The sequence below is a fragment of the Pseudophryne corroboree genome, chromosome 3 (genome assembly GCF_028390025.1).
Source record: "Pseudophryne corroboree isolate aPseCor3 chromosome 3, aPseCor3.hap2, whole genome shotgun sequence".
Classification (NCBI taxonomy): Eukaryota; Metazoa; Chordata; class Amphibia; order Anura; family Myobatrachidae; genus Pseudophryne; species Pseudophryne corroboree.
Genome location: NC_086446.1, coordinates 105,612,830 through 105,626,745, shown reverse-complemented (window position 1 = coordinate 105,626,745; position 13,916 = coordinate 105,612,830). Strand labels below are relative to the sequence as shown.

General features: G+C 45.5%; 1 protein-coding gene across 3 annotated transcripts in view; it reads right to left on the bottom strand.

The window, feature by feature from the left end:
* Positions 1–9,304: 9,304 nt before the first annotated feature.
* LOC135054908 (oocyte zinc finger protein XlCOF22-like) overlaps positions 9,305–13,916 on the bottom strand; it is a 39,219-nt gene continuing 34,607 nt past the window's right edge. For all 3 annotated transcript variants that reach the window (XM_063958373.1, XM_063958374.1, XM_063958375.1), the window contains one exon: positions 9,305–11,469. In XM_063958373.1, the coding sequence (XP_063814443.1) occupies positions 9,770–11,469 (1,700 nt within the window). In that variant the 3' untranslated portion in view covers positions 9,305–9,769. The remainder of the gene's footprint in view (positions 11,470–13,916) is intronic.

The window sequence follows — 13,916 nt, the reverse complement described above, 5'->3', positions numbered from 1 at the left end:
GGGATTCTGCTAACCACAGAAGCAAGCCTCAGAGGTTGGGGAGCACTTACCCAGGGGGTGCAGTTTCAAGGAAGATGGTCAAGTCAGGAAGTCGTCCTTCCAATAAACATCCTGGAACTCAGGGCTATCTACAATGCCCTTCTTCAGGCCTCATCTCTACTTCGGAATCAAGCCATTCAAGTCCAGTCGGACAATGTGACAGCGGTAAAGTACATACACCGACAGGGTGGAACGAAAAGCAGGGCAGCAATGTCAGAGGTGTCAAGAATTCTCCTCTGGGCAGAAAAAAGAAAAAAGGTCTTCATTCCGGGAGTAGACAACTAGGAAGCAAACTTCCTCAGCAGCACGACCTGCACGCGGGGTAGTGGGGACTTCACCCGGAGGTTTTCCAGTGGTTGACATGTCGGTGGGGATATCCACAGATCAACATGATGGCCTCTCGACTCAACAAGAAGCTCAAGCGGTATTGTTCCAGGTCGAAAGACCCACAAGCAGTGGCGGTAGATGTTCTGACAACTCCGTTGGTCTACCAGCTGGTGTACGTGTTTCCTCCACTTTCTCAGATTCCAAAAATTCTCAAGAGAATAAAAAGGGAAAAGGTTCAAGGTATACTCATTGCTCCGGACTGGCCTCAAAGGGCCTGGTAGGCAGATCTTTTCGAGACGCTGATTGAAGATCTGTGGCCTCTACCTCTTTTCGAGGATCTTCTGCAACAGGGCCCATTTGTCTATCAAGACTTACCGCGGCTACGTTTAACGGCATGGAAGCTGAACAGCTGATTCTAGCCAGGAGATGGATTCCTGTCATCCAGACTATGATCCAAGCCAGGAAGGGGGTAACGTCTAAACATTACCACCGTATATGGAAGTCTCTTGGTGTGAAAGCATACAATATTCTGCGGTGGAATTTCATCTGAGACGTTTCCTGCTTTTTCTGCAGTCAGGAGTGGATGTGGGCCTACGTCTAGGCTCCATTAAAGTCCAGATTTTGGCCTTACTTTCAGAAAGAATTGGCTTCTCTCCCTGAGGTCCAGACGTTCTTGAAGGGTGTTTTGCACATACAACCTCCCTTTGTGCGTCCCATGCCACCTTGGGATCTCAATTTGGTTCTGCACTTCCTCCAATCGGACTGGTTTGAACTGTTACAGGAGGTGGACATAAAGTACCTTACGTAGAAGACCGTCACACTGCTGGCCTTGGCTTCAGCAAGACGTGTGTAGGAGCTGGGGGCATTGTCTTACAAGAGCCCCTACTTAATTTTCCAAAAGGACAGAGCTGAACTCAAAACTCACCAGCAATTTCTTCCTAAGGTGGTGTCCGCATTTCACATAAACTAACCTATTGTGGTTCCGGTTGTTACGGACACTTCTGCTACTTCAAAGTCTTTGGATGTTGCGAGGGCTTTGAAGGTGTTTGTAAAGAGAACAGCCCGTTACAGGAAATTGGACTCGCTGTTCGTTCTTTATGATCCCAATAAAATCGGGTGTCCAGCTTCAAAGCAGTCAATTGCACGCTGGTTCAGGATCACTATCTAGCATGCTTATTCCACGGCAGGCTTGCCGGTTCTAAAATCTGTACAGGCCCACTCTATTAGGTCGGTGGGTTCTACTCGGGCGGCTGCCCGGGGTGTCTCGGCTTTACAGCTCTGCTGAGCAGCTACCTGGTCAGGTTCAAACACGTTTGCAAAGTTTTACAAGTTCAATACTTTGGCCTCTGTGGACCTTCAGTTTAGTCAATCAGTTCTGCAGGAACCTCAGCACTTTCCCACCCGGTATTTGGAAGCTTTGGTACTTCATGGTACTAAATGGATTCCCAGTATCCCCTAGGATGTAAGAGAAATAGGATTTGCATTACCTACCGGTAATTCCTTTTCTCGTAGTCCGCAGGGGATGCTGGGCGCCAGCCCGGGGCTTCGTTCTTCCTGCTCTGTTACTTGGTTCAGTAATGTTGTTCAGTTCAGCTGTTGCTGTTCCTGGTTTCAAGTTGGTTAGCATGACTTTCCTCTTGCAATTAAAATCCTATTTTATGTGTGCAGTATCACTGCTATCTCATTGGATTTCTGTGTAAACTCTACGTTATTCAGCCTTGGTCTTTAAACTGTGGTTTCTTGTTTTATACATTACTCCTCTCTTTTCTAATAAAAGTACTGAGTATACAGATGTAGCCACACTCGTTGTGGCTGTGGCTAGTCGCACCTGCGACTGCGTTGCCGCGATGCATGCACATGCGTATATTCGCACCTGCGACCCACACAAATTGCCGAATTGCGGGTGCAAATAAGCGCGGCCAGACTTTGTATGAAGCGTGCACACATGCATATGCATTGCGGCAATGATGAGCCTGGCTACATCTGTATATTCATTACCGTGGATGTTCACTACAAACAGCAGTAGCCATTGGGCTATACTCTTGTACTGCATTCAAGCGGTTTCAGATCTGTGCATTCACTCATCAAATATATTTCACCTGTGTTTAAGTATTGTGCTGTACTATGGGGTTCACATTACTCTTATGGTAAAGTTCATACTCACAGTCTGTATATTTCTACACTGAGAGATTTATGCTACACCTTGCTCCTGGCCCCTGAACACATCTAGGACCCTACAGTCATTCTCCTGTTAACCATTACCTTGCCCTACTGTGTCTGCCTGCAGTTGCTACTTCATTCAATAATTCTGCAATCTCCAGCCAATTGTGTAAGTGACTTCAGCTAGAGGTTTAAGTCCTGGTGGCATCCTAAGTACCAGTATGTACGTCAAACACTAAGGGAACAATGGGTGGCTGTTATAGGCCCTCTCACTGGCTTCTAGGGGTCTTGCAGAATTGTGCTGGAGTTCCCGGACACCTACAAAGCCCTCACCAACACTATCTCTCATACATTTATAATCTTGGCTCAAAATACTTTCCCTCTCACCCCCTTAGAGCTACCTCTAACCTGCCACTTGCCATGTCTCTGGTAACCATCTCTCATTTCTGCCTACAAGACCTCCGTAATGCTTCCACAGCGTGGAATTCCCTACCACGCTGATCAGACTCTTCCATAGCCTTAGAATCTTTAAATGCTCTCTGAACCCATCTTTTTTGCAGCTTACTTCGCCCGATACTACCCACACTGATGCACCCTCACTAGTGTAAAATCTCGTCTCTCAGCCGCACGCAATCCTCATGTCTCAGGTGTATCCTGTTCCAATAAAAATGTCACCTTTCTACTCTTTTTATTCTTGTATTTGTTTGGTCTACCTTGTCTGTTAGTGATTTATGGAAGTCATGTTATTCACTACTGTGCAGCGATGCAGCAACTTACAAATATCCGATAATAATGTAATCTCTTGAATACATTATCTTTAGGAATCTTGTGTGAAAAACAGGTAATTACTACCTACCTATAGTATTTAATCAGCATTGACTAAAACATTAGAAAAAACTTAACTCCAAAAACTTAATTTTCACATTGGGTGGCGTTGTGGTACAGTAATTAGGCAAAGAATGTACAATAAACATAAAATGTATACTAATTTGTGTGTAATACAGAGTTAAAGTGGAGTACACACTATAAAATTATCTGGCAGAACATCTGAGAATTTTATGATCTGACAGAGGATTGTATAATGGGGGTAATTCCAAGTTGATCGCAGCAGGATTTTTGATAGCAATTGGGCAAAACCATGTGCACAGCAGGGGAGGCAGATATAACATGTGCAGAGAGAGTTAGATTTGGGTGGGGTGTGTTCAATCTGCAATCTAATTTGCAGTGTAAAAATAAAGCAGCCAGTATTTACCCTGCACAGAAATAAAATAACCCACCCAAATCTAACTCTCTCTGCAGATGTTCTATCTGCCTCCCCTGCAGTGCACATGGTTTTGCCCAATTGCTATCAAAAATCCTGCTGCGATCAACTTGGAATTACCCCCAATGTGTATGCTTGTACAATCTCAACCATGCTAGACTCAGACCAAGACAGTCCAGAAAACGTCCTATGTACAGCGTACATACTACCCAATAATCATTTAGTTCTAAAAAATTCCCTTCAATTCCAAATAGTCTCGCAGATAGCATCTCTGTACACTAGACATCAGGCCAAGGTCCATTCACAGGACCAGATTCCAATTTGGATGCAGAAGCCTATGCAGCTGCAATTTTTCAGGCTATGGACTTGCCAACCATCGCAAGTGAAGCTGTCACCCAGAAAAGATTAAAGACGTCCACCGAAACTGTTGCAGGCTCCTCAGCAACTACGTACACATACTCATCATTGAAGCAGAAACAAGGATAATTGTCTCCCAGAGTCTATGGTCCCGCAGACTGGCAGTGGCAGTAGCGACGCTGGCATGTTTACTCCATGTACATGATCGCTGCTGGAGGCAGTAAAACCCCCCCAGAAAAAAAATTGGAGTGACACGCCTGCAGTTTCCGAACGATACCAAAATGACGGGAACAATATAACGTGTGCAGCACTCACTATATCAGGAGCCGCTTCTACGCGTTTTGGACTGACCTTTGGGCCATGGTGCAGCATACACACTAAACAATTATCAGGCCAACAACCCAATATCGGTCAGGTCAGCCCAAGAATTGTATGGCGTGTACCTAGCTTTACTGCATGATCACACATTTAAGGATACTCATGAGGTGCAATAAATTTTACTCCATACATTGTAAACATTGGGGCAGATGTAACCCTGGAGAAGTGATAAAGCAGTGATAAGTGCAAGGTGATAACGCACCAGCCACTCAGCCCCAATATGTAAATTGACAATTAGGAGCTGATTGGTTGGTGCGTTATCACCTTGCAATTATCACTGCTTTATCACTTCTCCAGGCTTAATATATTTGCCCCATTGTGCAGTGTGTACACTCTGACGACCAATGTCTGTGCAGCTTGTACAGGGACATAAGCTTTCCATCCAATCATTAGGACAGATAAATAGTAAGATTGGAAGAAACTATTGTATAGTGTGTACAGATGATTACCAGAGGTTTTCATGAATTCATCACAACTTAAGTAAAAATTGTACAGTGTGTACCCAGCTTAGACTGTAAGCTCCTTTGGGCCAGGGATTGATGTGAGAAATTAAACAATCTCTGAAAAGCATTACATGATATGTTGGCGCTAAATAAATAAAGGATAATAAGAAGATTGAGCAGAACATTACTGTCTAGAGTAGCTTTGACCTTGCTTTCTGCAACACATTACTAAATAGGGACACTTATTAATTTGTGTTGCCATTAGCTACAATAGATTGTATGCACAGACCAGAGATTATTTTCCAAAGGGCATAAGAAATAAATAAATAGAGAAAGTTGACTGAAAGTGGAATTCCCCCAATAAAATAGGATTTTAATTACCTACCGGTAATTCCTTTTCTCGTAGTCCATAAGGGATATTAGGGAATTAGTACGATGGGGTATAGACGGGGTCCAAAGGAGCCGGTGCACTTAAAATTTCTTCAACTGGGTGTGCTGGCTCCTCCCCTCCCACAGGCAGTTTTTGGTAAAATAGTGCCGAAGGAGAAAGGACATACTTGAGAGAAGGAACATAACAACAATGGTGTAAATTTACTAAGATGGGAGTTCTATTTAAGATGGGATGTTGCCCATAGCAACCAATCAGATTTCAGGTATTATCTTATAGAAGGTGCTAGATAAACGAGAAGTATAAAATGATTGGTTGCTATGGGCAACATCCCATCTTAAATAGAACTCCCATCTTAGTAAATTTACCCCAATGAGTGGTGAGATTCACAAACCAGCACAGCACTAACATAAAAATGACCAGCAACAGCTGGTAACAAAACAGCAACAGCTGAACAGGTAACCATATAAGAAAAAACCTGCAGAAAAGTCAACGCACTGAGGCGGGAGCCCAATATCCTTTATGGACTACGAGAAAAGGATTTACCGATAGGTAATTAAAAGCCTATTTTCTCTTGCATCCATAAGGGATATTGGGGAATTAGTACAATGGGGACGTCCCAAAGCTTCCAGAACGGGCGGGAATGTGCGGAGATGTCTGCAGCACCGGCTGCCCAAACTGGGTATCCTCTTTGGCCAGGGTATGAAACCTGTAGAACTTCACAAAGGTATTCTTCTCTGACCAGGTAGCAGCTCGGCATAGTTGCAAGGCCGAGACTCCATGGGCAGCCGCCCAGGAAGACCCCACTGATCTCGTAGAGTGGACCTTCAGAGAGACTGTGGAATGGGTAAAGCTGCTGACACATAGGCCTGTTGGTTAGTAAGCCTAAGCCAACGAGCAATGGACTGCTTAGAAGCAGGGCAACCCTTTTTCTGTGCATCATAGAGCACAAACAAGTTATCCGTCTTTCTGATCCGAGCTGTTCTCTTGATATAGATCTTCAAGGCTCGCACAGCATCCAATGACTCCGGAGGAGCAGAAGTCCCAGAACCTGACCGAACAATAGGCTGATCTAAGTGGAATGCAGAGACGACCTTCAGCAGGAACTGCTACCTAGTCCTGAACTCCACTCTGTCCTCGTAGAAGACCAAGTAGGGACTTTTACACGATAAGGCCCCCAATTCTGAGACATACCTAGCAGAAGCCAGGGCCAGTAACATCACCGTCTTCCACATGAGGCACTTGTTTTCTACCATCATCAGAGGTTCAACCAGACTGTAGGAATTCCAACACTACATTCAAATCCCAGGGTGCAGTGGGCTGCACAAAAGGAGGCTGTATTTGAAGTACCCCTTGCAAGAAGGTCTGAACTTCTGGCAACACTGCCAATTTCATCTGGAAGAAAATTGAGAGAGCTGAAATCTGGACCTTAATGGAACCCAGACGTTAGCCCTTATCCACACCAGCCTGCAGGAAACGTAAGAAACGTCCCAAGTGGAACTCTGCAGGCGGATACATGCGTTCCTCGCACCAAGAGACATATCTTCTCCAGATATAATGATAGTGTTTTGACGTCACAGGCTTCCTGGACTGAACAATGGTAGCAATAACCTTTTTGGAAAGGCCTTTGTAAGCTAGGATTTTCCACTCAACTGCTATGCCATCAAAGTCACCATAAGTCCAGGTAAATGAACGGTCCTTGTTGAAGAAGATCTCTTCTCAGCGACAAAGGCAAGGGTCTTCAACGGACATGTCCATAAGATCCGCGTACTACGCCCTCAGAGTCCAATACGGGGCAATCAGAATTGCCTGGACTCTGATTCCTGATTCACTTTAGCGCCCTTGGGATCAATGGAATTGGAGGAAACAGGTAGACCAGCAGGTAAGGCCAAGGCGACGTCAGTGCATCTACTGCCCTCGCCTGAGGGTCCCTAGTTCGTGAACAATACCAACGAAGCTTCTTGTTGAGTCTAGAAGCCTTCATGTCTATCCGTGGGCAGCCCCACCGGTCGATGATCTGCTGAAACACCTGATGGTGTAGCCCCCATTCTCCCGGGTGGAGATCGTGTCGACTCAGGGGAGGGCTGTTGAACATCTGCCCTTGCAGCTAGGTCTGCAACAGCCTGCTGCAGTTGTTGGAGGTTTTTGAGTATAAGCAGTGAGCAGAGATGACATATCTGACCATGGATTTTATGGCACCTAGCCAGGAAGGCTCTTGACCCTCCCCCCCCAGCCCCCTCACTGGGTTGTGAGGACTGGCTGCATTGTTCACATGATATGGAACCAGATGTAGAGGAAGAGAATCTGGTGTGACATATATTGCATAATTGGTGTTTTACGTGTTTACGGTTAACAACACTTATACACACATACACACAGACAAGAAATATAGTAGCAAGCCTGCCCTTACTGTATGTGAGAGGGAGGCAGAAAGAAGGAAACAGCACACCCAAGCTAAACAGCCCCAGTGAGGCTGCAAGCTGTTATATCACTACCAGATTTTATGTCCTTTTCTGGACACAGATTGTGTACAATAGCGGCTCTCCCCATTTGCTACACCCCTGTACCAGTTTTCCTGCATATCCTGAGTGCCTTGGAGGAGCTGTGCGTGCCTCCTGCTGCAGCTGTAAGCAGAGGAAGGCGCCAAAATGCCGCTGGTCCCGCTCTGAGGAAGCTCCGCCCCCTGTAATGGCGCCGGAGCTTCATAGATATTTATACTGGCAAAGTCTCCATATAAGTGTAAAAACATCACAGAAGTATTAGTTTTCACTACCGCTGCCAGTGTACACAGGGGGGCTATAGCGGGTCCCCCAGGGAGGGTCCCGTATGCCGCCCCTGCGTTTGTGCCGCACCAAGAACCGGGGGACCCCCCTAGCAAAGCCCCTGGTTTGTACTCACCACTCCTGTCACCTTCAGGCAATGTTCGGGGTGTGCAGCGTGCTGCTATTGTGACCGCTAAGGTGCAGTGCCCCGCTGCACAACAACCACTAAGGACGGTGGTCCTGCAGCGGGGAAGCAGCTCTGACTCCTGAAGAGACCGGTAACCACGCACCCCCCACCCCTAACTCCCACGGTCCAGGTATGCTGTTGCCCAAACAGCATACCGAAAATATTAAAGTTTTAAAAGAAACTGAATAAAACTCCCTGGAGCTCAGAGTGTGCATCTTCTCTTGAGGGCACTTTTTTTCTAAACTGCCTGTGGGAGGGGGCATAGAGGGGAGGAGCCACCACACCCAGTTGAAGAAATCTTAAGTGCACCGGCTCCTTTGGACCCCGTCTATACCCCATCGTAATAATTCCCCAATATCCCTTATGGATGCTAGAGACATTTGTGATACTATTTATGTTCAGTGAACCTCATATGCTTTGTCTGGGCAGCTTTTCGGGTTTTCCATTGACTAGGTGGCTCTAGGCAAAGTATCTCTCTTGAGTTTATATTGATAGAAAAGTGATCATATTAGCAGTTTCCTGTCTTGGGCATAACACACCTAAACAACCCTCCTTTGTGATCTAGAATGCCTTCATGTTAGCACAATATAAACTCATAACTGCACAGAAAATAAAAATGGTATTTCTCTAGCAGGGAAAGAGATGGCAGGGTGGTCAGTGACATCAGCACAGACTAGAAATGGCTGAACTGACAAATTATGCTTAAAACACAAGTTTGACCTAGGACAGTGGTTCCCAAACACAGTCCTCAAGGCACCTTAACAGTCCAGGTTTTAAGGTTAACCATACTTGAGCACAGATGACTTAACTAATACCTCAGTCAGTTTGATTATACCATATGTGCACAAGCATGGATATCCTTAAAACCTGGACTGTTAGTGTACCTTGAGGACAGCATTTGAGAACCACTGATCTAGAACACTTTGCTTTCAGACAGTAACAAGACTGACAGCACTAATGCATTTAAAAGAAAACCAAATTAAATGGTAATTTCAGAATGGCAACTATATACTACACACGTTTATGTATTATTATTATTTTTTTACACATTAGGCATTTTTTATTACACCATTTAGCTCATTCCTTCCATTAACTATTAACTATTATAGAAATATTACACTTTTTTCCCATTCACGTGAAAAAAGGATTGGCTACTCTGTATGCAACTTGATGTGACATTTAAATTCTCCTTTCACTGGAAGCTCCTCATGCTTTGGGGAAGTCCCAGAAAGACGAGGTTGAATAAGGATAACTTGCTCGCTGTTCCTTAGTGCAGTGCATAGATAATATTAGAAGAAAATGTGTTTTAATATATAAAAAAAGTGCACTATATTAAAATGTGTTTTAATATATAAAAAAAGTGCACTCAGAGAAGCAAGATGGCCGCCCTTCTGATCCCCAGTAAACAAGATGGTGAATACTGAAGATTAGCAATGTTCGCTGTGGTGTTCTCGATCAGTTTTTACATTAATGAGAACCCAACATTTCTTCTCTTTTGTGAATTATTAAGTGTCGATTCAGGTAGCTTTTCAAAATGAACCGTTTCCCACATTCAGAGCAGGAGAAGGGTTTCTCCCTGGTGTGAATTCGCTGGTGCTCGAGGAGATCAGAGACGACGGTGAAGCACTTCCCACACTGTGAACACGGCAGCGGTTTCTCCTCAGTGTGGGTTTTCTGGTGTATTACAAGCAGTGCGCTGTCGGTGAAACATTTACCACACTCTGCACAAGAAAATGGTTTCCCCCCCGAGTGGGTCTTTTTATGCTCAGCAAGGTCAGTGCCGCTGTCGAAACACCTGTCACACTCAGAACAAGCAAACGATTTGCCCCCGGTGTGATTTCTTTGGTGGCGGACAAGTGCTGACCGGTTTGTGAAACTTTTCCCGCACTGGGAGCAGGAAAATGGTTTCTCGCCCGTGTGGACTCTCCTGTGCCTCACAAGATTCGACCTGTCCATGAAACACTTCCCACATTCCGGGCACAGGAACGGTTTCATCCCGGAGTGAGATCTCTGGTGCGCGTTAAGGTGTGAGCTGCTCACAAAACATCTCCCACACTTGGTACAGGAAAACGGTTTCTCCCCCGTGTGAAACCTTTGATGGGTGACCAGATTAGAGTTCTGAGTGAAACGCTTCCCACACTCCAAGCAGACAAATGGTTTCTCTCCTGTGTGAGATCTCTGATGTTTAACCAGCTGTGATTTGCAAGTGAACGGTTTCCCACAGTCGTCACACACCAGCATCTTGTCACTTAAGTGAAGCTTGCGGTGCGTGAAAAAATTAGCTTGGCTGCTGAAGCACTTCCCGCACTCATAGCAAGCAAACGGTTTGTCGCTTTGAACGGACGGATCAGTGACCAGATCTGGGTAAATAGGGTGTGCATAGTCTGCTGGAGCGTACATGTCAAAGTCTGTAAGATTCCCCTCTTCACTTGAGACAAGGTCATCGTTGCTATAAGATGTGCATTCCCCTGTGATGTACGTACTGACATCTGGGACAGTCGGCTCTTTAGACACAATAGATTGCTCATCATCCAAGGAAGTTCTGTCGGCAGGATGATTTATATTGTTTACTCCTGGATCGTCCTTTTCACCAGCAGTCTGTAAAGGACTACGTTCCGGCTGTGCGCTCCCTGTGGATGTGTAACACTTGGTATCTGCTGTGAGATCTGCTTCCTCGCAATCTTCTTCCTTGATAATAACGGATATATACCCCAGCTGCGTAGGTTCACTCAGTGTGTTACTGGTGCTATCTGCAAGTTCTCCTGGTTTACACGAGGCCTCTTTAACCCTAATTTCAGAAAGTTCATTTTCTGGTGGTTTATTATCTGTGGGGGTAAAATCACCGCTGCCTGGGAGGGTCTTTCCTCCACGGGAGGTAAACTCCTCCTTTATCAGAACAGACGCGTATTCCCTCTCTGCACCCTCTCTTAGTGCGTCACTGCTGGAATTAGAGATAATTTTCCCTTTACCCAAGGTGGGCTCCTCTGTAATAGTTCCTGGAGATGATTTCGGTTTTGTCTTTTTCCCACCGATATCCGCGAGGATTCCACTTTGATAACCCTTAAGGGAGCACTTATCACCCTTTAGTAAGTTCTGATCTCTGTCTGTAGATTCCGCTGAGTGAATGGGGCATACTTCCTTAGGTTTTCCTCTGTTCTCCGGTTGGACTGTTTAAATGAAGCAAAATATGGTTATTTCATGCTTGCTGGAAGAAAATGGACACCAGTCTATAAGAATAGAACATCATAAAACATATAAAATATATAAAGCTTATGCCATAAAGACACTTAGGTTTTCTTGAATTTCCATTAGCTAAAACTTCATCCATGCACATTAAAAATCTATCACGGTAACTGTAATTACTTGCACACAAACAGACAAAAAAGTTAATTTTCAAACAGTATAAAGAAACTTCTTAAAAGTATTAAAGCTGCATCTCAACCTTCGTTTCTCTCACAGCACCAGACAAAACCCAGGGAGTGGAGGGGGACTAAATGCAAGCTGCAATCAAGAGATCAGAGACCAAAGCTTTGTAAGTGCTGGTCATTAAGGGGTGTATTCATGAAGCAGTGAAAAGTGAAAAAAGTGGAGAAGTGAGCTAGTGGAGACATCGCCCGTGCCTCCAAACAGCATTGAAGTAACATTTATAATTTGCAAATTATAAAATTATACAGAGCAGCTGATTGGTTGGCTCACTTTTCCACTTTTTTCCCTGCTTCATGAATAGACCCCTAAGTGCTCCATTCATGTCACTAGAGACAAGTGTACTGACGGAATGCATAATGGCTACTTCCTGTCTGAGGACCACACATGGGGGTAAATGTAATAGGGTGTAAAAAGCCGGAGATGCAGGACTTTGCCCAATAATGCCCGTATTTTTAAAGCGGCAGTCATTTACAAGGCAAAACCAGGTTGGTTATGACCTTATAAATGATTGGCTCTTTAAAAATATGGGCATTCTTGCACAAAGTCCCGCATCTCCGGCTTATCACACCCTATTACATTTACCCCATGGTCTTTATAGGAATGGGTTCATCAGTATTTGAGCCATATCCTATTCCCAACGGGTGCGAAAAACTGATGTTTTTCTTGATATTTCCAGATGTTTCACAGATTTTTCGTTTTTACAGGCTATCCTATTAAATTGCCTATTAAAAAAATGCCCTTTCTCACGAAAACACACGGGTTCAGTGAAACCTGTGTGTTTTTTCGTGAGCAACAGCCCCGCTTGAAAACAGGGTTGTTTCCGGGGATTTGGTTTCGCCTGCCTCCCGAGAAGCCGCAGCGACCTGCAGTGTCCCATATCCGCTGCAGCATCAGGCTGGGTCTGCAGTGAAGGTGCTGCGGCCCGGGAGCCGGCACCTAGTGTGAAACCCGCAGCAGCGGTCATGTGACCGGGGAGCTGGAGTTCAGCGCTGCACTGGGAGCTGTCAGGAGCCGGCACCCGTTGCAGCATCAAAAGCCCTTAAAAGCCGCCGCTCGTAATAGCTTATCGGGGCTAATAGTTATAAATAACCGGGACTAATTTGATATACCACTTTGTGTATTTTAAAAGGTCAGTATACAATGTAAACTGTTACTACTATTACATTCTAAACTCTTTTCTTTGTTTCTTTTCTCAGATGAGCTCACAACAATTGCAAAGAAGATTGTCCCAGTGTGCACACAGGCACACTGCTATTGGCTGGTTAGTTCTGCTATTACAATGGCTGCTTTCCCTATGGAATTACATTTACTGGAAGTCAGGAAACCTGAGCGGTGTGAAGAGTGATACGCATTAGAGAACCCCGACTGAAGCTGATAGAGTCACTGGCAGGATGAACGAGAAGGAAGAGCGATGCTTTTGCACTTCTGCGGGGGGGGGGGGGGGGGGGCTACGGGGCGGCACTGACATGCGGGGTGGACTAGCCCTCTGCTGGGCGTCCGCGCGCATGTCTGAGTGCCTGATCGGAGCTGCTACGATCAACTCGGAATGACCCCCATAGTAACTTGTGAAAAACGAGTTTTATGGTAAGAACTTACCCTTGTTAAAACTTTTTCTGCGAGGTGCACTGGGCTCCACATGTCTGGACAATGGATGTAGAGTAGGATCTTGATCCGAGGCACCAACAGGCTCAAAGCTTTGACCTTCTTCCCAAGATGCATAGCGCCGCCTCCTATATCACCCCCCTCCCAGAACAGGAGCTCAGTTTAGTTAACCAGCCCAATGCAGTAGCAGGAAAAGAGACGACAACGGTTAGTAGCCACATACACCACAATCTCACGACAAGAGAAGTGTCAGCGGCTAATGCCATATCAACCCACAGAAGCTAAGTGCGTCAGGGTGGGCGCCTTGTGGAGCCCAGTGTACCTCGCAGAAAGAGTTTTAACAAGGGTAAGTTCTTACCATAAAACTCGTTTTCTGCTGCGGGGTACACTGGGCTCCACAAGTCTGGACAATGGGGATGTCCTAAAGCAGTTCCTTATGGGAGGGGACGCACTGTAGCGGGCACAAGAACCCAGCGTCCAAAGGAAGCATCCTGGGAAGCAGCAGTATCGAAGGCATAGAACCTTATGAACGTGTTCCCGGAGGACCACGTAGCCGCCTTGCACAATTGATCAAGGGTCGCACCAC